This window comes from Ammospiza nelsoni, chromosome 1, assembly GCF_027579445.1.
Source record: "Ammospiza nelsoni isolate bAmmNel1 chromosome 1, bAmmNel1.pri, whole genome shotgun sequence".
NCBI classification, from domain to species: Eukaryota; Metazoa; Chordata; class Aves; order Passeriformes; family Passerellidae; genus Ammospiza; species Ammospiza nelsoni.
In genome coordinates, this window is record NC_080633.1 from 154,527,014 (window position 1) to 154,551,198 (window position 24,185).

A 24,185-nucleotide genomic window follows, 5' to 3' on the forward strand; every position below is an offset into this window, starting at 1 on the left:
GCACAGACACAACTCCTGTGCCTCAGTTTCCCTTCCCGGAGACTTCCTGTGTCCCCATGGCCACCAGGTCCTGTGTCACCCACGTCCCTTTGGTCGCCCAATGAATGTTCTGGGTCATCTTTATTCTGGTGGCCGCCATGTGTTGGGTCACCCGTGTCCCTGTGGTCACCCCATCAACACTCTGAGTTGACCACGTCCCTGGGGCCACCATCTCTGCCCATTTTTGATGCCCCACAGGTGTGACTGAAGAGAGGCCGTGCTGTGGTGGCCTCAGCTGGTAGCAGAGTTTGACCCAGCTAGGTGGTGCCACCTGCTGGCTGAGCTCCATGAGCCACCTCAATGGTCTCATCTATCTCCATGACCCACCTCCATGGTCTCATCCAATCTCCATGACCAACCCAGGTGGTGTCACCTGGTTGCTGAGCTCCATGACCCACCTCAATGGTCACACCTGTAATTGAGTTTGATCTAACTCAACCATCTCACCATCTGGTGGTGTCACCTGGTGGCTGAGTTCCGTGATCCACCTCAATGGTCTCATTGGCACCTGATCTCCACGATCCACTCAGGTGTTTTCACCTGACCCTCTCCTGGTAGCTGAGCTCCTTGACCCACCTCCATGGTCTCACCTGGTAGCTGAGCTCCTTGACCCACCTCCATGGTCTCGCCTCTGTGGTCTCACTCCCATGGTCCCACCTCCCTGGTCTCACCTGGTACCTGAGTCTCACCCCCATGGTCTCACCTGGTAGCTGAGCTCCTTGACCTACACCCATGGTCTCACCCCCGTGGTCTCACCTCAATGGTCTCACCTGATACCTGAGCTCCTTGACCCACTCCTATGGTCTCACCTGGTACCTAAGTCTCACCTCCATGGTCTCAGCTGGTACCTCCATGGTCTCATCTGGTACCCGAGTCTCACCCCAATGGTCTCACCTGGTAGCTGAACTCCTTGACCCACCCCCATGGTGTCACCTCCATGGTCTCTCGTGGTACCCCCATGGTCTCACCTGGTAGCTGAGCTCCTTGACCCACCCCCGTGGTCTCACCTCCAGGATCTCACCTGGTAGCTGAGCTCCTTGACCCACCCTCATAGTCGCACCTCCATGGTCTCACCTGGTACCTGCCTCTCACCCCCATGGTCTCACCCCCATGGTCTCACCTGATACCTGAGCTCCTTGACCCACCCCCATGGTCTCACCTCCATGATCTCACCTGGAAGCTGAGCTCCTTGACCTACCCCCATGGTCTCACCTGGTACCTGAGTCTCACCTCCATGGTCTCACCTTGTAGCTGAGCTCCTTGACCCACCTCCATGTTCTCACTCCCACGGTCTCACCTGGTAACTGAGCTCCTTGATCCACCCCCATGGTCTCACCTGCATGGTCTCACCTGTGTGGTCTCACCTAGTACCTGAGTCTCATCCCCATGGTGTCACCTCCATGCTCTCACCTGGTACCTAAGTCTCACCTCCATGGTTTCACCTGGTACCTCTATGGTCTCACCTGGTACCTGAGCTCCTTGACCCACCCCTATGGTCTCACCTGGTAGCTGAGTCTCACCCCCCATGGTCTCACCTGATACCTGAGCTCCTTGACCCACACCCATGGTCTCACCTCCATGGTCTCACCTGGTAGCTGAGCTCCTTGACTCACTCCCATGGTCTCACCCCATGGTCTCACCTGATACCTGAGCTCCTTGACCCACACCCATGGTCTCACCTCCATGGTCTCACCTGATACCTGAGCTCCTTGACCCACACCCATGGTCTCACCTCCATGGTCTCACCTGATACCTGAGCTCCTTGACCCACACCCATGGTCTCACCTCCATGGTCTCACCTGATACCTGAGCTCCTTGACCCACACCCATGGTCTCACCTCCATGGTCTCACCTGATACCTGAGCTCCTTGACCCACTCCCATGGTCTCACCCCCATGGTCTCACCTGGTAGCTGAGCTCCTTGACCCACTCCCATGGTCTCACCCCTGTGGTCTCACCTGGTAACTGAGTTCCTTGACCCACCCCCGTGGTCTCACCTCCATGGTCTCACCTGGTAGCTGAGCTCCTTGACCCACCCCCGTGGTCTCACCTCCATGGTCTCACCTGGTAGCTGAGCTCCTTGACCCACCTCCATGGTCTCACCTGGTACCTCCATGGTCTCACCTGGTAGCTGAGCTCCTTGACGCGCCGCTCGGACTTGCGCAGCCCCTTGACGCTCTCGGCGTTGCGCTTCTGCTCGGCCTCCAGCTCGTTCTCCAGCTCCCTCACGCGCCCCTCGAGCTTCTGCAGCTGCTTCTTGCCGCCCTTGAGGGCCAGCTGCTCGGCCTCGTCCAGCCGCAGCTGCAGGTCCTTGATGGTCTGCTCCATGTTCTTCTTCATGCGCTCCAGGTGCGCGCTCGTGTCCTGCTCCTTCTTCAGCTCCTCCGCCATCATGGCCGCCTGCCCGCAGAGGGACAAGCAGGGGGTCCACGGCATGTTCTACCTGGTGGCCCCGGTGATGACCCCACTGATGAGCCTGGTGGTGGCCCCGGTGATGGTCCTGATCATGGCCCCAGTGACGGCCCCGGTGGCCTTGGTGGTGACCTCGGTGGTGACCATGGTGATGGCCTCACTAATGACCCTGGTCATGGCCCCGGTGGTGACCCCAGTGGTGGCCTCGGTGATGGCCCTGGTGATAGCCCTGGTGGTGGCCCCGGTGATGACCTCAGTGGTGGCCCTGGTGATGACCCCGGTCATGGCCCCAGTGATGGCCCTGGTGATGGCCCCAGTGATGGCCCCGCTGGTGGCCCTGGTCATGGCTCTGGTGGTGGCCCCAGTCACGGCCCTGGTGGTGGCCCCGGTGGCAGCCCCAGCGATGGCCCCAGCGGTGACCCTGGCCATGGCCCCACTGATGGCCCCCGTGATGGTCCCACAGCGACACTCACATCGGTGATGGCCTTCTTGGCCTTCTCCTCAGCATTCCGGCACTCCTGGACGGCCTCTTCCACCTCTGTCTGCAGCTGGGAGATGTCACCCTCCATCTTCTTCTTCTGGTTGATGAGGCTGGTGTTCTGGGCGGGGAGGGGGAGACACCTCAGGAGGTTGCCCAGGGGCTGCTGTCCCACCCCTCAGTCCCCACAGGTCTTGGAGACTCCCCTGTATCTCCACAGGATGAAAGATCTTCTGGAGATCTTGGCAACACAACACAAAAATGGACACCACCCTTCTGTAGACCAACCAAATGTTCCTTGGATCTTCCATGGATCAAGCCAACCTCCTCCAGACCAACCCAACCCTCCTGAGACCTTCAGGAGAAGGTGGCACTGTTGGGTCTGGGTCAGATGGAGACATCTTGGGGGTCTACAGCTCAGCGAGAGTTGGTCTTCATCACCCCAATCCAACCAGACCTTCCATGGACCAACTCAACCTCCTCCAACCAAACCCAACCCTCCTTGGACTTTCTTTAGACCAAGCCAACCTCCTCCAGACCAACCCAACCCTCCTGAGATCTTCAGGAGAAGGTGGCACAGTTGGGTCCCGGTCACTTGGAGACATCGTGGGGGTTTACAGCTCAGCAAGAGTTGGTCTTTCTCCACCACATCTTCTCCAGACCAACCCAACACTCCTTGGACCTTCTTTAGACCCACCCAACCTTCTCCAGACAAGCCCAATCCTCCTGAGACCTTCAGGAGAAGGTAGCACTGTTGGGTCTGGGTCAGATGGAGACATCTTGGGGGTCTACAGCTCAGCGAGAGTTGGTCTTCATCACCCCAATCCAACCAGATCTTCCATGGACCAACTCAACCTCCTCCAACCAAACCCAACCCTCCTTGGACTTTAGACCAAGCCAACCTCCTCCCGACCAACCCAACCCTCCTGAGATCTTCAGGAGAAGGTGGCACTGTTGGGTCCAGGTCAACTGGAGACATCGTGGGGGTCTACAGCAAGAGTTGGTCTTTCTCTACCAGATCTTCTCCAGACCAACCCAACCCTCCTTGGACCTTCTTTAGACCCACCCAACCATCTCCAGACAAGCCCAATCCTCCTGAGATCTTCAGGAGAAGGTGGCACTGTTGGGTCTGGGTCAAATGGAGACATCTTGGGGGTCTACAGCTCAGCGAGAGTTGGTCTTCATCACCCCAATCCAACCAGATCTTCCATGGACCAACTCAACCTCCTCCAACCAAACCCAACCCCCCCTGGACCTTCTTTAGACCAAGCCAACCTCCTCCCGACCAACCCAACCCTCCTGAGATCTTCAGGAGAAGGTGGCACTGTTGGGTCCAGGTCAACTGGAGACATCGTGGGGGTCTACAGCAAGAGTTGGTCTTTCTCTACCAGATCTTCTCCAGACCAACCCAACCCTCCTTGGACCTTCTTTAGACCAACCCAACCTCCTCCAGACCAACCCTTGAGGAGAAGGAGGAGATGTTGGGTCTGCACCACCCTGAGCCACCTTGATCTCCCCAACCAAAGCACCAGAGCTGTTTCTCCTGGGCTGGAGCACCCCTGGATGGAGGTGGCCCCTCTCCTGGTGGGCAGGTGAGGTCTCACCTGCGAGTGGAGGAGCTGGACCCTCTCGCTGGCCTCGATGAGCTCCTGCTCGGCCAATTTCCGGGCCCTCTCGGTCTGTTCCACCACGCCCCGGAGCTCCTCCAGCTCGGACTGCAGCAGGGTGTTCCTGCGCTCCACCATGGCCACGTTCTCCTTCAGGTCCTCCCCGACCCTTGCCGCGTCATCCAGCTGCAGCTGTGTGTCCTGGGGGTGGTGGGAAGGGCTGGTGGGTCCACCTGGACGTGGCGTGGTGGGTTCATCCAGCCATGGGCTGGTGGGTCCACCCAGACATGGGGTGGTGGGAAGGGGTAGTGGGTCCACCCGGACATGGGGTGGTGGATCCACCTGGCCATGGGGTGGAAGGGGTGGTGGGTTCACCCGGACATGGCATGGTAGGTCCACCTGGCCATGGGGTGGTGGGTCCATCTGGCCATGGGGTGGGAAGGGGTGGTAGATCCACCTGGACATGGGGTGGTGGGAAGGGGTGGTGGGTCCACCTGGACATGGGGTGGTGGGAAGGGGTGGTGGGTTTACCCATCCATAGTGTGGTGGGAAGGGGTGGTGGGTCCACCTGACCATGGGGTGGTGAGAAGGGGTAGTGGGTCCACCTGGCCATGGGGTGGGATCACCCATCCATGGTGTGGTGGGAAGGGGTGGTGGGTCCACCCAGACATGGGGTGGTGGGAAGGGGTGGTGGGTCCACCTGGCCATGGGGTGGGATCACCCATCCATGGTGTGGTGGGAAGGGGTGGTGGGTCCACCCAGACATGGGGTGGTGGGAAGGGGTGGTGGGTCCACCTGGCCATGGGGTGGTGAGAAGGGGTAGTGGGTCCACCTGGCCATGGGGTGGGATCACCCATCCATGGTGTGGTGGGAAGGGGTGGTGGGTCCACCCAGACATGGGGTGGTGGGAAGGGGTGGTGGGTCCACCCAGCAATGGGGTAGTGGGTCCATCAAACCACCCCTATAAGCGGTGGGGCCTCCAACACCCCAAGGTCTCCATGGACAGGGACCTTCAGGTACCTCCTGCACCTTCATGTCCCCATGGGACCTTCAGGACCTCAATGTCCCCAGAGAAAGGAACTTTTGGCTACCTCCTACTCCTCCATGTCCCTGTGGAACCCCCAGGTACCTCCTGCACCTCCATGTCCCAGTGGGATCTCCAGGTATCTCCTGCTCCTCCATGTCCCTGTGGGACCTTCAGGTACCTCCTACACCTTCATGTCCTCATGGAACCTTCAGGTACCTCCTACACTTCCATCTCCCTGTGGGACCTTCAGGCCCCTCCTACCCCTCTATGTCCTCATGGACAGGTACCTTCAGGTAGCCCTGCAGAGCCTTGACCTGCTTCTGGGCCTCGTTGGCGCCGCGGTTGGCGTGGCTGAGCTGGATCTCCATCTCGTTGAGGTCGCCCTCCATCTTCTTCTTCAGCCTGAGGGCCTCGTTGCGGCTCCGGGTCTCGGCGTCCAGCGAGGTCTGCAGCGACTCCACCACGCGCAGGTGGTTGCGCTTCACCTGCTCCATCTCCTCCTCCTTCTCGCCCAGCTTCCGCTCGTACTCCGCCTTCACCTGGTTGAACTCCAGCTGCGCCCTCAGGATCTTCCCCTCCTCGTGCTCCAGGGAGGCCTGGGGGGGACACACGGGACCTTGAGGACCACAGAGCGTGGGCGTCCCGCCAGGAGAACATAGGGATGGGGTGGGACGGGGCGTGATCCACCTCAGCCTCTTCCAGAGCGGCTTGGAGCTCCAGCTTCTCGGCGTCCAGCTGCTTGCGGACCTTCTCCAGCTCGTGGATGGATTTGTTGCCGGCGCCGAGCTGCTCCGTGAGGTCCGAGATCTCCTCTGCCCAGGTGAGACCCCGTCAGACCCCGTGGGAACGGGCGGGGAGCGCCCAGGTGGGCAGAGGGACCCGCGGTGTCACCTTGGAGGTTCTTGTTCTCCCTCTTGAAGGTCTCCAGGTGCTCCAGGGACTCCTCGTAGATGTTCCTCAGCTTGAAGAGATCGGTGCTGAGGGCCCTGGCCTCCTTCTGGGATGCCTCCAGCTCCGTCTGAGACTCCTCGAACTTCTGCTTCCACTCGGCCAACACCTGGGGACAGCCAGGTGTCACCCCACGGCCACCTGGCGCCACCCAGCCACCCCACCCTGCCCCACCCGCCCACCTTGTCAAAGTTCCTCTGCTTCTTGTCCAGGGCAGCGGCAGCCGCGTTCGACCGCTCCACGTCGGCCATCAGGTCCTCGATCTCGTTCTGCAGCCGGTGCTTGGTCTTCTCCAGCGAGGAGCACTTGGCGTTGACGGCCTCCACGGCCTCCTCAGCCTCCTGCAGCCGCTGCGCCAGCTTCTTCCTGCCCCAGGGACCACCTGGGGTCACCCGTGGGCCAGGGGGGGCCGCTCGAACCTTCTCCCACCCAGCCACTGGCCGAGGTTCTTCTCTGCGTGTCCTCTACCATCTCCAGGGCGCTCTACCTCCTCCAGGACCTTCTTCAGGACTTTCTCCAGTGCATGGTCTCCACCCCTCTGACCCCACAGGAGCTCCACCCATGAGGAGAAGACTTAACCTCTAAAACCTCCAATACCTTCTCCAGCGTGTGGTCTCCACCCTGACCCCACAGGAGCTACATCCATAGGGAGGTGACTCAACCTCTAAAACCTTCTACAGAACATTTTCCAGTGGTTTCCACATCCCCAACCCCACAGAATCTCCATCTATGAGACAAGACTCACTTCTCCTCCTCCAGAACCTTCTCCAGTGGATGGTCTCCACCCCTGACCCCACAGAAGCTCCACCCATGGGGCAATGACTCACTTAGATTTCTCCAAAACCTTTCTCCAGAAATTCTCCCAAGGTTGATCTCCACCCCTGACCCCGCAGAAGCTCCACCCACGAGGAGATGGCTCCTCCAAAACCTTCTCCAGAACATTATCCTGTGGGTGATCTCCACCCCTGACCCCGCAGAAGCTCCACCCATGAGGAGATGGCTCCTCCAAAACCTTCTCCAGAACATTCTCCGGTGGGTGATCTCCACCCCTGACGCCACGGAAGCTCCACCCATGATGACTCACTTGGCCTCCTCCAGCTCCTCGGTGCGTTGGATGGCGTCCGTCTCATACTTGGTCCTCCACTGGGCCACCTCGGAGTTGGCCTTGGAGAGGGCGCGCTGGAGCTCGGCCTTGGCCTCGGTCTCCTCCTCGTACTGCTCCCGCAGCAGGTCCCCGTCGTGCCGGGCCGACTGCAGCACGTGCGCCAGCGCGTTCTTGGCCTGGCGAGGAGAAGGTGGCACCATGGGGTCCAGGTCACCTGGAGTCCTCTGGCTCAGCGGGAGCTGGTCTTCATCACCACAACCCAACCAGACCTTCTGCAGACCAAGCCAGTCTACTCCAGACCAACCCAACCCAACTCTTCTTGGGTCTTATTTAGACCAACCCAACCTTCCTCAGACCTTCTGTAGACCAACCCATCTTCTTCCAGATCAACCCAACCTTCCGTACACCTTCAGGAGATGGTGGGACCATTGGATTCAGGTCAGCTTGAACTGCTGGGTGTCTCCAGCTCAGCAGGAGCTGGTCTTCATCACCCCAACCCAACCAGACCTTCTGCAGACCAAGCCAACCTTCTGCAGACCAACCCAAACATATCTGGACCTTCCATAGACCGACCCAACCCCTCTCTAAACCACTTTAGACCAACCCAATCATCCTTGGACCTTCCATAGATTGACCCGAGCTCTTCCAGGTCAACCCAACCTTCCTTACACCCTCAGGAGAAGATGGGACCATTGGATTGAGGTCATCTTGAACTTCCTGGGGTCTCCAGCTCAGCAGGAGGTGGACTTCATCACCCCAACCCAACCAGACCTCTTGCAGACCAAGCCAATCTACTCCAGACCAACCCAACTCTTCTTGGACCTTATTTAGACCAACCCAACCTTCCTCAGACCTTCTGTAGACCAACCCATCTTCTTCCAGACCAACCCAACCTTCCGTACACCTTCAGGAGATGGTGGCACCATTGGATCCAGGTCAGCTTGAACTTCTGAGTGTCTCCAGCTCAGCAGGAGCTGGTCTTCATCACCACAACCCAACCAGACCTTCTGCAGACCAAGCCAGTCTACTCCAGACCAACCCAACCCAACTCTTCTTGGGTATTATTTAGACCAACCCAACCTTCCTCAGACCTTCTGTAGACCAACCCATCTTCTTCCAGATCAACCCAACCTTCCGTACACCTTCAGGAGAAGGTGGCACCATTGGATCCAGGTTATCTTGAACTTCTGAGTGTCTCCAGCTCAGCAGGAGCTGGTCTTCATCACCGCAACCCAACCAGACCTTCTGCAGACCAAGCCAACCTTCTGCAGACATATCTGGACCTTCCATAGACCGACCCAACCCCTCTCTAAACCACTTTAGACCAACCCAATCATCCTTGGACCTTCCATAGATTGACCCAAGCTCTTCCAGATCAACCCAACCTTCCTTACACCCTCAGGAGAAGATGGGACCATTGGATTGAGGTCATCTTGAACTTCCTGGGGTCTCCAGCTCAGCAGGAGGTGGACTTCATCACCACAACCCAACCAGACCTCTTGCAGACCAAGCTAATCTACTCCAGACCAACCCAACTCTTCTTGGACCTTATTTAGACCAACCCAACCTTCCTCAGACCTTCTGTAGACCAACCCATCTTCTTCCAGATCAACCCAGCCTTCCTTACACCTTCAGGAGATGGTAGGACCATTGGATCCAAGTTAGTTTGAGCTTCTTGGGGTCTCCAACTCATCAAGAACTGGTCTTCATCACCACAACCCAACCAACCAGACCTTCTGCAGACCAACCCAACCTTCTCCAGACCAACCCAATCATCCTTGGACCTTCCATAGACCAACCCAAGCTCTTCCAGATCAACCCAACCTTCCTTACACCTTCAGGAGAAGGTGGCACCATTGGATCCAGGTTATCTTGAACTTCTGAGTGTCTCCAGCTCAGCAAGAGCTGGTCTTCATCACCACAACCCAACCAGACCTTCTGCAGACCAACCCAACCTTATTTGGACCTTTCATAGACCAACCCAACCCTCCCTGGACCTCCTACAGCAGAACCCCCTGTAGATGGAACCCCTGCAGATGGACCCACCCAACCCCACCATTCTGAACCAGTGACCACAAGGGTGAAGGACACCTGTGACCCACCTGGATCCCCCCCAGGTCTTCTCACCCCCCACCAGACCCCACCTTCATCTCCTCCTCCAGCTGCCTCCGCAGGTCCTCCAGCTGCTGGGTGTAGGACACCTTGCCGCGGGTCAGCTGGGACACCAGCGCCTCCTTCTCCTCCAGCTGCCGCGACAGCTCACCTGGATGGGTGGGTGGGACTTCAGGTGTGGGGTGGGGGTCAGGTGGGGTGGGGGATGGAGGTGCAGGTGTGGGACAGGTGTGGGGACCACCCAGGGTCAGCTCCCACCGTTCTCCGTCTGCAGCTTGGCCCGTTGGGTGTTGGCATCGTTGAGGACGCGTTGGGTCTCCTCCAGCTTTGCCAAGTGCTCGGCAGCCTGGTCCTCCATGGAGCGCGACATCTTCTCCATGGCCACCTGCAGAGGATGGGCCAGACGAGGGGTGGGGATGGAGGCTATGGTGGGGTGGACATGCCCCATGGCTGGAGGTGTCCAAGGCCAGGGCTTGGAGCCACCTGGTCTGGTGGAACCCTGGGTGGGATCCACCCAACCCTGCACTCAACACAACCCAACCACATGGAGAGTCTTCATTTCAACCCAACTCAGGTCAACTCGGCCATGTGGAGACTCTTCAGCTCAACAAACTGAAGGTTCTTCAAAGCAACTCAACCCAACAAGGTGGACACTCAACCCAAGTCAACCAGCTGGAGATTCTCCAGCCCAACCAGATGAATGTTCTTCAAAGCAACTCAATCCAACAAGGTGGATGCTCAACCCAACTCAATGAGTTGAAGGTTCTTCAACACAACCCAACCCAACAGGGTGGACACTCAACACAACTCAACCAGTTGGAGACTCTCCAGCCCAACCAGCTGAAGGTTCTTCAAAGCAACTCAATCCAAAAAGGTGGACGTTTAACCCAACTCAACCAGTTGGAGACTCTTCAGCCCAACCAATTGAAGGTTCTTCAAAGCAGCTCAACCCAACAAGGTGGATGCTCAACCCAACTCAACCAGTTGGAGACTCTTCAGCCCAACCAGCTGGAGGTTCTTCAATGCAACTCAACCCAATAAGGTGGACACTCAACCCAACTCAACAAGTTGAAGATTCTTCAGCCCAACTTAACCCAACCCAGCCTGGTCTAGTGGAAGGTGTCCCTCCCCGAGGGTTGATGAACTGAATGATCTCAGCAGTCCTGTCCCACCCAAACCATCCCACAATTCCCTGCTGTCCATCTCAACCTCCTCCTACCTTAGACTTGATCAGCTGCTCCACGTTGGCGCTGAGGTCATCCAGCTCCAGCTTGAGCTCGCTCTTCTCCTTCTCCAGCTTCTGCTTGACGCGCTGGAGGTTGTCCAGCTGCTCGCCCAGCTCGGCCACGCTGTCGGCGTGTTTCTTCCTCAGCGCGGCCGCCGTGGCCTCGTGCTGCAGCGTGGCCTCCTCCAGGTCCCGCCGCAGCTTCTGGAACTCGGCCTCTCGCTTCTTGTTGAGCTCCAGCTGCGCCGAGGTGGCACCGCCGGCCTCCTCCAGGCGCTCGCTGAGCTCCTCCAGCTCCCGCGACAGCTCCGAGCGCTGCTTCTCCACCTTGGCCCGGCCCGTCCGCTCCGCCTCCAGCTCCTCCTCCAGCTCCTCGATCCGCGCCTGGGCAGCGAGAGGGTGCTCAACCCAACGAGGTGGACACTCCACCCAACCCAACCCAACCGGTTGGAGACTCTTCAGCTCAAGCAGCTGAAGGTTTTTCAAAGCAACTCAACCCAACCAGCTGAAGGTTCTTCAAAGCAACTCAACCCAACCAGCTGAAGGTTCTTCAAAGCAATTCAACCCAGCAAGGTGGACACTCAACCCAACTCAACCAGTTGGAGACTCTTCAGCTCAACCAGCTGAAGGTTCTTCAAAGCAACTCAACCCAACCAGCTGAAGGTTCTTCAAAGCAATTCAACCCAGCAAGGTGGACACTCAACCCAGCTAGCTGAAAGTTCTTCAAAGCAGCTCAACCCAGCAAGGTGGACACTCAACTCAACTCAACCAGTTGGAGACTCTCCAACCAGCTGAAGGTTCTTCAAAGCAATTCAACCCAGCAAGGTGGACACTCAACCCAACTCAACCAGTTGGAGACTCTTCAGCTCAACCAGCTGAAGGTTCTTCAAAGCAACTCAACCCAACCTGCTGAAGGTTCTTCAAAGCAACTCAACCCAGCAAGGTGGGCACTCAACCTAACTCAACCAGTTGGAGACTCTCCAACCAGCTGAAGGTTCTTCAAAGCAACTCAACCCAACAAGGTGGATGCTCAACTCAACCAGTTGGGGACTCTCCAAGTCAACCAGCTGAAGGTTCTTCAACACAACCCAACCCAACCTAACAAGGTGGACACTCAACTCAACTCAGCCATGTGGAGACTCTTCAGCCCAACCAGCTGAAGGTTCGTCAAAGCAACTCAACCTAACAAGGTGGACACTCAACTCAGCTCAACCAGTTGAAGTCTCTCCAGCCCAACCAGCTAAAGGTTCATCAAAGCAACTCAACCCAACAAGGTAGACACTCAACTCAACTCAACTCAACCAGTTGGAGTCTCTCCAGCCCAATCAGCTGAAAGTTCTTCAAAGCAACTCAACCCAGCAAGGTGGGCACTCAACCCAACTCAACCAGTTGGAGACTCTTCAGCCCAACCAGCTGAAGGTTCTTCAAAGCAACTTGGGTGAACCCCCAACCCCTCCACTCAACCCAACTCAAGCAGCTTTGGGACGCTTGAATCCAACTCAACTCGACCCACCCCAAGCAGTTGGAGACCATTCAGGTCAACCCAACCAGCTGGAGACTCTTCAACCCCACCAAAACCAACCCAGCTAATGGAGCCTCTTCCACTCAGCCATCCACCTGGAGACTCTCCAACTCAACCATCAGGTTGCTCTTCAACCCAAACAAACCACCTGGAGATGCTCCAGTCCAACCCAACCAGACAAAGATCCATCTTCCCACCTTACCTGTAGCTCCTTCAGCTTCTTCTGGAGCTGCAGAGCCAGCGCCTGCTCGTCCTCGATCCTGCTGTTCTGCTGGTGGATCTCAAACTCCTTCCTGTGGAAGAAGTGGGGGCAAGTGAGGTCTCACCCGTGACCCTCAACTGGACCTCACATGGCAGGGAGATCCATCCAGCCTCACTTCTTGAGCTTCTCCTCCAGCTGCTGCTTGTCATTCTCCAGATCCATGATGTTCTCCTGGGTCAGCTTCAGGTCACCTTCCAGCTTCCTCTTGGCCCGTTCCAGGTCCATTCGGATCTTCTTCTCCTGCTCCAGGGAGCCTTCGAGCTGTGCAGGAACACAGAAATGGGGAGAAACCTCAAGTTCTGCTCGTCTTCGCCCCAGACGTTCCTCAGCAGGGCCTGGGGTGGGACCAGCCACACTCACATCGTCCACTTGCTGTTCCAGCTTGACTTTGCCCTTAGTCAAGGTGTTGACCTTGTCTTCCTCGGCCTGCAGGTCGTCCAGCGTCTGCTGGTGGGACTCCTGCAGAGCCTTCTTCTCCTTGGCCAGCTTGGCAATGGTCTCGTCCAGCCCCGCCATCTCCTCTGTGAGGTTCTTGACCTGCAGGAGAAGTGTCCGGCCTCCAGCTCAGTGCCGGGGTGGGGCAGAGTTGGGGGAGGTTGATGTTCACCTCATCCAAAGAGGTGGTTTCAATGCAGGAGAACCCAAAGGACTTTGGGTCTTCTCAATGAGCCCAACCCAACCAACATTGGATCTTCTCAACCTGCCTTGGGTTCCTTAACCCAAGCTAGCAGATCCCACCCAGCCTTGGGTGTCCTCAATACCTCATGTCTTCTCAACCCATCTCAGCCATCCTTGATCGTCTCAACCCATTCCAAACCCAACCCAACCAGTTTTACATTTCACCAACCCAACCCAACCCAACCAGTTTTACGTCTCACCAACCCAACCCAACCATCCTTGATCATCTCAACCCAGCCCAGCCCAACCCAACCAGTTTTATGTCTCACCAACCCAACTCAACTCAACCCAACCCAACTCAACCCAACCCAACCAGTCTTATGTCGCACCAACTCAACGCAACCCAACCAGCCTGGAGTCTCCTCAACCCAACCCAACAAGGCTGAGCAGATTGAAGTCCCCTCACCTTGAGGCCAAGGCCTCTCCCAATCCTCACCTTGTTCTCAGTCGCGTGTTTCTCCTTCTCCACCTTGGCCAGGGTCAGCTCCAGGTCATCAATGTCCTTCTTCAGCTCTGAGCATTCGTCCTCCAGCTTCCTCTTCTTGGCTGTCAGCTCGGCGTTCATCTCCTCCTCGTCCTCCAGCCGCTCCGTCAGCTCCTTCACCTTGGCCTCCAGCTGGATCTTGTTCTTGATCAGCTGGTCACAGCGCTCCTCGGCGTCGTTCAGGTTGTCCTGCTCCTGTTTTGGGGGGGACAGCAAGTGAAGCAGGGTTGCCCCAGGGTCTGGTGGGGGTGGTGGTCACACCTGTGATGTGGTTTTGGGCTGATCTGACTCACAGCCTGCACTTGGAGCTGGAGGTCGTTCTTCTCCTGCAGCATGGAGACCATCTTCTCCTCCAGCTCCTTCCGCCGCGACTCCGACTTCTCCAGGGCGTCCTTCAGCCGCCCGTACTCCTCCTTCATGTTCTGCTCCAGGAGACCCCGAGAAGGTCAAAGACCCTCATCCAACACCCCTCAGATGATCCTGGTGGTGGTGGTCCCACCCTTCCCTGCCCACCCCACCCACCTGCATCTCCTTCTCCGTCTCCGCGCTCTTCAGCAAGGGCTTGATCTTGAAATAGAGCTTCATCCACGGCCAGTTCTTCACCCCCATGAAGGCCCGGAGGTTCCACTGGATCACCAGCAGCGCGTCCCTACGAGGACGAGGAGGAGGAGAAGGACACAGGTGCCACCACATGCCCAGCCAGGTGACCAGGTGAGCAGAAGGCCCGCCCCCGTCTCACCGGCGCTCCACGATCTTCTTGAACTCGATGCGCATGAGCTGCCCCCGCGCCCGCGCCTGGATGCGGGTGATGATGCGGGACAGGCGCTCGTCACGCATCTCCTCCAGCTGGCCCAGGAGCCCTGCCTTGAAGAACACCTGAGGGGAGGGAGGAGGTGGTGGGACCATGAGGTCTGTGTCCACCTCGGATGGTGGGAACAGAGGGAACAGAGACCGCGGGATCTCCCCACAATGCGTCCAAAGGGGTTGTGGTGGGTGGAAGGATGGGGTGGTGTCTGGGTAGATGGACAGATGGACACAGGGATCATGGGACCATAAGGTACATGTCCACCTTGGATGGTGGCACCACAGGGAACAGAGACAACAGGATCTCCCCACAGTGCATCCAAAGTAGTTGTGGTGGGTGGAATTATGGGGTGGTGTTTAGATAGATGGACAGATGGACATGTTGATGGACAGATGGACACAGGGATCATGGGACCATGAGGTCCATGTCCATCGTGGACGTTGAGACCACTTGGAACAGAGACAATGGGATCTGACCCAGAGGGATCAAACTGGTTGTGGTGGGTGAAAGGATGGGGTAGATGGTGTCTGGGTAGATGGACAGATGGACATGGTGATCACAGGACCACGAGGTCCATGTCCACCTTGGATGATGGGACCACAGGAAAAAGGGACCACGAGATCTCACCCAGTAGGATCAAACTGGTTGTGGTGGGTGGAAGGATGGGGTAGGGGTCCAGAAGGAACAGATGGACATAGGGAGGAACAGATGGACACATGAATGGTGGGAGCATGGGGTCCACTACACCTGAGGGATGGTGGGACCACAGGGAAAAGAGACCATGGGATCTTCTCATGGTGTGTCCAAAAGGGTTGTGGTGGATGGAAGAATGGCGTGGTGTTTGGGTAGATGGACATGTCAATGGGCAGATGGACATGGGGATCACGGCACCATGAGGTCCATGTTCACTTTGCATGGTGGGGCCACAAGGAACAGGGACCATAAGATCTTACCAGTGGGATCAAACTGGTTGTGCTGGGTGGAATTATGGGGTGGTGTCTACCTAGATGCACACAGGGTTCATGGGGACCATGAGGTTCACAACACATGAAGGATGGTGGCACCACAGGGAACGGGGACCACGAGATCTCACCTTGGTGTGCCCAAACTTGTACTGGTTGTGGTCGATGTCGATGGAGCCCAGGAGCTTCTCGGCGCCCTTGCGGCTGTCGATGAACTGCCCCTCGGGGATGGCCGCGGGGTTCAGGATGCGGTACCTGGGGGCCACAGAGGACATGACCCCCGAGCTCAGCCCCCATGGCGTTGTCCCCCCCACCCAAACCCTCTCCGTGTCCCCACCGCTGTCGGAAGTCCCCGTAGAGGATGCGGTTGGGGAAGCCCTTGCGGCAGATGCGGATTCCCTCCAGGACCCCGTTGCAGCGGAGCTGGTGCATGACCAGGGCGTTGTCCATCACACCTGGAGGGGGACACAGGTGAGGGGTCAACCACGAGCCACGAGCCACGCCCACGCCCCAACCTCCAATCCCCACCCTCGGCTCACCCGGCTCCTTCCGCTCGTTCGGGACGAGGCAGCGGACGAAGTGGGGGTGGGTGGTCTTGAGGTTGGCCATCAGCTTGTTGAGGTTCTCCTGGGGAGGAGAGGGGAGGGTGACCAATGGCGGAGCAGGGGAGGGGCTGGGGGGTGGTGGGACCACCCTCTACACCAGGAGATGTTCTCCCCCCGCCCTGCAGCAGATCTAGAGCAGGTTCCTCACCCGGTGCAGGGCTGAGACCGTCTGGAAGGAGGAACCTTTCTTCTTGGCTCCTTTCCCCTTCCCGCTGTCACCGCCTGCGGAGGAGAGCGGTCGGATGAGGTGGGAACAAGGACAACTCCTGTGGGAACTGTCTTCTTCACCCCTCCACCACCCACCAGAGTCTGCCCCGGCGTAGTTGGAGAAGAGGTGGGCCAAGAGCTTGAGGGCGGATTTCTGGTAGAGCCCCACCACCGTCTCGTTGAGGGGGTCCTTGTTCTTCTCCAGCCAGCCCAGGATGTTGTAGTCCACGGTGCCGGCGTAGTGGGTGAGCGAGAAGTGCGCCTCGGACTTGCCCTTGACGTTCCGTGGCTTCCCGAAGTTGGCCGACTTGCCCAGGTGGTTGTCGTAGAGTTTGGACTTGAAGGTCATGTCCGAGGCCTTGGGGAACATGCACTCCTCCTCCAGGATGGACATGATCCCCATGGGCTGTGGACAAGCAGAGCTTGTTGGTCGGGAAGGACACCAGGGACAACCCAAAAGCCTCTCCTGGGGCACCTGAGGGGCTCCAGCTGGATGGACCCTCCTCCCTCAGTCCCTGGAGGCCCTGGAGGTCCTGAGGGTGGTGGTACCTTCTCGATGAGGTCGATGCAGGCCTGCAGGTCCATGCCGAAGTCGATGAACTCCCACTCGATGCCCTCCTTCTTGTACTCCTCCTGCTCCAGCACGAACATGTGGTGGTTGAAGAACTGCTGCAGCTTCTCGTTGGTGAAGTTGATGCAGAGCTGCTCGAAGCTGTTGAACTGGGGGAGGAGAGGGAGAAACAGGTGAAGGAGTCCATGGGGTCAACTCAACACCCAACGGGGCCAACTGAGTCCATGGGGTCAACTCAACAAGGCCAGCTCAAGGCTCAACAGGGTCAGCTGAACACCCAATGGGATGGACAGAGTCAATCTGACACCCAATGGGGTGAAGACAACATTGAATGGGATCCATGGGGTCAACTCAACATCCAACAGGGTCAAAGTGATGCCCAGCGGGGGTCAATGGGGACAACTCTACGCCCAGTGGGGTCAGCAGAACATCCAATGAGATCAGTGGGGTCAACCTGAGACCCAAAGGGTTCAAAACAACACCCAGTGGGGTCAAGAAGGTCAACTCAGCACCTAAAGGAGTCACTGGGATCAACGAGGTCAACGCAACACTCAGTGACGTCAACACAAAGACCCAATCCCCACCCAAGGTCACCATGAAGCTCTAGGAGATCCCCTCACCACCCAGCTGGCTCAATGCCACCCCTGCAAGGCCCAGCGCCACTGCCCCGCCCCGAGCCTCACATCAAAGATCTCGAAGCCAGCGATGTCCAAGACGCCGATGAAGTACTGCCGCGGCTGCTTGGTGTCCAGCGAGTTGTTGATCCTCACCACCATCCAGTTGAACATCTTCTCGTAGACGGCCTTGGCCAGGGCCCCGATGGAGTAGTAGACCTGCTGGACGCTCTGCCCCTTGGTCACGTACTCGTTGCCCACCTTGACGCGCGGGTGGCACAAGCCCTTGAGCAGGTCGGCCGAGTTCAGCCCCATCAGGTAGGCGGACTTGTCGGCGTCTGTGGAGCAGGAGATACCTGGTCAGGTGCCACCTCACCTGGTGACCCCGCCCTGACCGGTCGCCCCCTCGCCCCGACCCGCCTTCGGTGCCGTCGGGCTCTGCCTGCTCCTCCCGCTGCTTCTGCTTGAACTTCATGTTGCCGAAGTGCATGATGGCCCCCGTCAGCTTGTAGACGCCGGCCTTCTCCTCGGCCGTGAAGCCCAGCACGTCAAAGGCGCTCTGGGAGGGGTGGAGCAGGTGAGGGAGGGGCCAGGTGAGGGCATGGCTTCTGGTGGTCACCACCTGCGATGGTCACCACCTGCGATGGTCACCACCTGCGATGGTCGCCACCTGAGGGTACCTCCCACTGTCCTTCCCACTCGTTGGCCCAGCTGGCCAATGGGGACATGTCCAGCCATGGGTTTGTCCACTTGAAGGACTTGTCCATCAATTAATTAATTAATTAATTCATCCATCCATCCATCCATCCATCCATCCATGGGTTCATTTGTCTAGCTCAGGACTCATTTATTCAGGATCCATCCATCCATTTCAGAACTTCATCCATCCAACCATGGACTCATCCATCCATCCATCCATCCATGGACTCATCCATCCATCCATCCATCCATCCATCCATCCATCCATCCATCCATCCATCCATCCATCCATCCATCCATTCATCTCCATACCCACGTCCGTCCATCCATCCATCCATCCATCCATGGATTCACCCGTCCATGGATTCTTCCATCAATCCATTTGAGGACTTAATCCATCAATCCATGGACTCATCCACCCATTAGAGGACATTTATACTCATGGATCCATCTGAGGACCCATCCATCCTCCATCTCTCCTTCTAAGGACTCACTGATCCATGGAAGGGTCCATCTATCCATGGACTCATCCACCCATTTGAGGACCTCTATATCCACAGATCCATCCATCCATCTCCATACCTCCATCCATCCATCCATCCATGGTCTCTTCCACCCATTTGAGGACCTTTATATACACGGATCCATCCATGGACTCATTGATCCATCTCTCCATGGACTCTTCCATTCATCCATCCATCCATGGACTCATTCCTCCATCTCTCCATACCTCCATCCACCCATCCATCCATGGACTCATTCCTCCATCTCTCCATACCTCCATCCATCCATCCATGGACTCATCCATCCATCCATCCATCCATCCATCCATCCATCCATCCATGGACTCATCTCTCCATACCTCCATCCATCCATCCATGCACTCATGCACACATCTCTCCATATCTCCATCCATCCATGGACTCATTCCTCCATCTCTCCATACTTCCATCCATCCATCCATCCATCCATCCATCCATCCATCCATCCATGCACACATCTCTCCATATCTCCATCCATCCATCCATCCATGGACTCATTCCTCCATCTCTCCATACCTCCATCCATCCATCGATGGACTCATCCATCCATCCATCCATCCATCCATCCATCCATCCATGGACTCATCTCTCCATACCTCCATCCATCCATCCATGCACTCATGCACACATCTCTCCATATCTCCATCCATCCGTCCATCCATGGACCCATCACTCCCTCCACCCCTCCCTGCTCACATCGGTTGCCAACAGCTCCTCGGCGTCGTCGATGGAGGCCACGGTCACCTCGCCCTGGGACACGTACCCGTAGTCATAGGGGTTGGAGGTGACCAGCAGCATCTCTAGGGTGGGATGGAGACACCTCTGAGCACTCCCAATCTCCTCAAACCACCCCAAATTTCGGGAAAAGGGGGGAAGGAGAAGCCCCGAGGCCATGGTGATGGCCCAGCTCACCCAGAAGCTCTGGCTTCTTGTTGGAGAGGATCTGGTAGAAGATGTGGTAGTTGCGCTCGGCCTTCAGCTGGAAGATGACGCGGGACTTCTCCAGGAGGTCTGGGAGGGTGGATGGGGAGAAGGTGGGTGAGGAGAGGGATGGAGAGGGAATGGTGGGGTGAGGAGAGGAACGGAGACATGGAGAGATGGGTGGAGGCATGGACATGTGGATGAGTGAAGAGATGGGTGGATAAATGAAAAGTTGGATGGAGATGTGAGGAGATGGAAAGATGAGGAGGTGGAGGGTCAGATGGCTAGTGGGAGAAGGAGATGGATGGAATGATGGACAACAGGGCAGGACACCAGCTCATTGGATCTACCAACCATGGAGAGGGATGGATGGATGGATGGATGGATGGATGGATGGATGGATGGATGGATGGATGGATGGATGGATGGCAGGATGGGTGGATGGATGGATGGATGGATGATGGATGGATGGATGGATGATGGATGGATGGATGGATGGATGATGGATGGATGGATGGATGGATGGATGGATGGATGGATGATGGATGGATGGATGATGGATGGATGGATGGATGGATGGATAAATGGAAGGGATGGATGATGGATGGATGATGGATGGATGGATGGATGGATGGATGGATGATGGATGGATGGATGGATGGATGGATGAAGGATGGATGGATAAATGGAAGGGATGGATGGATGATGGATGGATAAATGGAAGGGATGGATGGATGATGGATGGATGATGGATGGATGATGGATGGATGGATGGATGATGGATGGATGATGGATGGATGATGGATGGATGATGGATGGATGATGGATGGATGGATGGATGGATGGATAAATGGAAGGGATGGATGATGGATGGATGATGGATGGATGGATGGATGGATGATGGATGGATGGATGATGGATGGATGGATGGATGATGGATGGATGATGGATGGATGATGGATGGATGATGGATGGATGGATGGATGGATGATGGATGGATGGATGGATGATGGATGGATGGATGGATGGATGGATGGATGGATGATGGATGGATGGATGGATGATGGATGGATGGATAAATGGAAGGGATGGATGGATGGATGGATGGATGGATGGATGATGGATGGATGGATGGATGGATGGATGATGGATGGATGGATGGATGATGGATGGATGGATGGATGATGGATGGATGGATAAATGGAAGGGATGGATGGATGGATGGATGGATGATGGATGGATGGATGATGGATGGATGGATGGATGATGGATGGATGGATGGATGATGGATGGATGGATGGATGGATGGATGGATGGATGATGGATGGATGGATAAATGGAAGGGATGGATGATGGATGGATGATGGATGGATGGATGGATGGATGATGGATGGATGGATGGATGGATGGATGGATGGATGGATGGATGATGGATGGATGGATGGATGATGGATGGATGGATGGATGGATGATGAATGGATGGATGGATGATGGAGGGATGAGGAGATGGATGGAGGGAAGCACAACTCATGGATCCACCAACCAGGAGGACAGACGGACATGTGGGTGGATGAAGGGATGGATGGAGACGTGAGGAGATGGGAGGATGAGGAAGCGGACAGAGGGACGAGGAGGGCTCTGGACACACGGACAGCGGCCGGACATTGGCCAAGCCCTGCTCCCACCGCCCTTGGCCACTCACAGGTCTCGATGTCGGCCGACGCCAACTTCCCGGTGGCCCCGAAGTGGATCCGGATGAACTTCCCCTGAAAGGGCGGTGGGGGGCCGTGGGTCCTGCCCCACAGAGGCCACCCCAGAGACCCCACCCCACAGAGGCCACCCCACAGATCCTGTCCCATAGGTCCTGCCCCCACAGGCTCCTCACAAAGACGCTGCCCCACAGAGGCCACCCCAGAGACCCTACCCCATAGAGGCCACCCCACAGATCCTGCCCCACAGAGGCCACCCCAGAGACCCCACCCCACAGAGGCCACCCCAGAGACCCTACCCCATAGAGGCCACCCCACAGATCCTGCTCCATAGAGGCCACCCCAGAGACCCCACCCCACAGAGGCCACCCCACAGATCCTGTCCCATAGGTCCTGCCCCCACAGGCTCCTCACAAAGACGCTGCCCCACAGAGGCCACCCCAGAGACCCTACCCCATAGAGGCCACCCCACAGATCCTGCCCCATAGAGGCCACCCCAGAGACCCCGCCCCACAGAGGCCACCCCACAGATCCTGCCCCACAGAGGCCACCCCAGAGACCCCACCCCATAGAGGCCACCCCACAGATCCTGTCCCATAGGTCCTGCCCCACAGGCTCCTCACAAAGACGCTGCCCCACAGAGGCCACCCCATAGACCCTGCCCCATAGGTGCTGTCCCATAGACCCCGTCCCCTTTACCACTGAGATCTTCAGACCCCACCCCTTAGATCCAGCCCTATGGACTCTGCCCCACAGCCCCTAACCTGTCCACCCCTCCCCACAGCCCCAGCCCTATAGACTGCCCCACAGACTGTAATCTGTCCACCCCATGCCATAGACCCAGCCCCAGCCCCATAGACTCTGCCCCAAAGATCCTAACCTGTCCGCCCCACGCCACAGACACCAGCCCCACCCCATAGACTCTGCCCCATTGATGTTCTCATAGACATTGGCCCAACCCCATAGACCCCATTCCACGGGTGCTGCACCACCCAAAGCCCCATAGACTCCTCCCCCAGGCCTCACCCCATGGGCCCCACCCCACTGATGTGCCCCACAGACACCAGCCCGACCTGACAGACTCTATGATGCGCCCTGTAGACACAGGCCCCGCCCCATAGACCCCACCCCACTGATGTGCCCCACAGACACTGGCCCCAACCCATAGACTCCACCCCATAGACCCCAAAATCCAATATCCACCTCACAGAACCCGCCTGTGGACTCTGCCCCATCGATGCGCCCCACAGACACCAGCCTCACCCCATAGACTCCACCCCATAGACCCCAAAATCCAAAATCCACCTCACAGACCCCGCCTGTGGACTCTGCCCCATAGATGCGCCCCACAGACACCAGCCTCACCCCATACCCACAGGCTCCGCCCCACAGACTCCACCCCAAGGCCCTGCAGACTCCTCCCCTGAGCCCCACCCCACAGACCCCAAAATCCAATCTCCCCCTCACAGAACTCACCCATAGGCCCCACCCCACTGATGTGCCCCACAGACACTGGCCCCAACCCATAGACTCCACCCCATAGACCCCAAAATCCAATATCCACCTCACAGACCCCGCCTGTGGACTCTGCCCCATAGATGCGCCCCACAGACACCAGCCTCACCCCATAGACTCCACCCCATAGACCCCAAGATCCAATATCCACCTCACAGACCCCGCCTGTGGACTCTGCCCCATAGATGCGCCCCACAGACACCAGCCTCACCCCATAGACTCCACCCCATAGACCCCAAAATCCAAAATCCACCTCACAGACCCCGCCTATGGACTCTGCCCCATCGATGCGCCCCACAGACACCAGCCTCACCCCATAGACTCCACCCCATAGACCCCAAGATCCAATCTCCTCCTCACAGAACTCACCCATAGGCCCCACCCCACTGATGTGCCCCACAGACACCTCATCCCACAGGTGCTGCCCCACCCAAAGCCCTATTGACTCCTCCCCTGGGCCCCGCCCCACAGCCCAGGCCCCGCCCCACTCACGAATCGCGAGGAGTTGTCGTTGCGCACGGTCTTGGCGTTGCCGAAGGCCTCGAGCGCGGGGTTGGCCTGGATGATTTGATCCTCCAGGGTGCCCTGGGGTGGGGGGTGACACCGCGGGTGGGCGGGGACACGGCCAGGGGGGCGGTGACACCGCGGGGGGCGCGGCCGGGCCCCGCCCTTTTTTACCTTGCTGCTATTGGCCGCCTCCTTCTTGCGGTCGCCGATGGCGGCGATGCTGGCGAAGTATTGGATGACGCGTTTGGTGTTCACCGTTTTCCCCGCCCCCGATTCGCCGCTGGGGGGGGGCAAGGGGGTCACCAGGGGGTCACCAGGGGGTCACTGAGGGGTCACCTGGGGTCACCCCACACCTGTGGGGCGGTGTCGGGGCTGGGGACTCACGTGATGAGGATGGATTGGTTCTCGCGGTCTGTGGGGAGAGAGAGGGGTCGGGGGGTGAGGAGGGGTCTGGGGGGACTTCAGCTCTCCTCCAGGTGGGGAGCAGGTCAGGTGGGACAAAGTTCAGGAGAAGTTTGGGGGTTGGGGTTCTCCAACCTCCCCAGGCAAGGTGGGATGAGGCTGGGGAAATGTTGAGGGGTTTGGGGTTCTCCAACTCCTCCAGATGAGGAGCAGGTCAGGTGGGACAA

At 57.7% G+C, this 24,185-nt stretch overlaps 1 protein-coding gene across 1 annotated transcript in view; it reads right to left on the minus strand.

Annotated features, from left to right (window-relative positions):
• LOC132081754 (myosin-6-like) overlaps nucleotides 1-24,185 on the minus strand; it is a 38,047-nt gene that overhangs the window by 3,537 nt on the left and 10,325 nt on the right. The window contains exons 6-37 of the mRNA XM_059485687.1: nucleotides 23,941-23,968; nucleotides 23,728-23,836; nucleotides 23,542-23,634; nucleotides 21,528-21,591; nucleotides 19,817-19,915; nucleotides 19,601-19,704; nucleotides 18,084-18,222; nucleotides 17,733-18,001; nucleotides 17,028-17,198; nucleotides 16,575-16,884; nucleotides 16,420-16,493; nucleotides 16,206-16,293; nucleotides 16,004-16,121; nucleotides 15,798-15,921; nucleotides 14,639-14,775; nucleotides 14,422-14,548; nucleotides 14,193-14,321; nucleotides 13,852-14,094; nucleotides 13,098-13,274; nucleotides 12,853-12,998; nucleotides 12,678-12,768; nucleotides 10,948-11,337; nucleotides 9,987-10,113; nucleotides 9,761-9,879; nucleotides 7,596-7,792; nucleotides 6,694-6,877; nucleotides 6,455-6,620; nucleotides 6,251-6,375; nucleotides 5,851-6,159; nucleotides 4,534-4,737; nucleotides 2,925-3,050; nucleotides 2,164-2,439 (exon numbers count right to left, since the gene is read on the minus strand). Coding sequence (XP_059341670.1) covers nucleotides 2,164-2,439; nucleotides 2,925-3,050; nucleotides 4,534-4,737; nucleotides 5,851-6,159; nucleotides 6,251-6,375; nucleotides 6,455-6,620; nucleotides 6,694-6,877; nucleotides 7,596-7,792; nucleotides 9,761-9,879; nucleotides 9,987-10,113; nucleotides 10,948-11,337; nucleotides 12,678-12,768; nucleotides 12,853-12,998; nucleotides 13,098-13,274; nucleotides 13,852-14,094; nucleotides 14,193-14,321; nucleotides 14,422-14,548; nucleotides 14,639-14,775; nucleotides 15,798-15,921; nucleotides 16,004-16,121; nucleotides 16,206-16,293; nucleotides 16,420-16,493; nucleotides 16,575-16,884; nucleotides 17,028-17,198; nucleotides 17,733-18,001; nucleotides 18,084-18,222; nucleotides 19,601-19,704; nucleotides 19,817-19,915; nucleotides 21,528-21,591; nucleotides 23,542-23,634; nucleotides 23,728-23,836; nucleotides 23,941-23,968 — 5,063 coding nt within the window. The remainder of the gene's footprint in view (nucleotides 1-2,163; nucleotides 2,440-2,924; nucleotides 3,051-4,533; nucleotides 4,738-5,850; nucleotides 6,160-6,250; nucleotides 6,376-6,454; nucleotides 6,621-6,693; nucleotides 6,878-7,595; nucleotides 7,793-9,760; nucleotides 9,880-9,986; nucleotides 10,114-10,947; nucleotides 11,338-12,677; nucleotides 12,769-12,852; nucleotides 12,999-13,097; nucleotides 13,275-13,851; nucleotides 14,095-14,192; nucleotides 14,322-14,421; nucleotides 14,549-14,638; nucleotides 14,776-15,797; nucleotides 15,922-16,003; nucleotides 16,122-16,205; nucleotides 16,294-16,419; nucleotides 16,494-16,574; nucleotides 16,885-17,027; nucleotides 17,199-17,732; nucleotides 18,002-18,083; nucleotides 18,223-19,600; nucleotides 19,705-19,816; nucleotides 19,916-21,527; nucleotides 21,592-23,541; nucleotides 23,635-23,727; nucleotides 23,837-23,940; nucleotides 23,969-24,185) is intronic.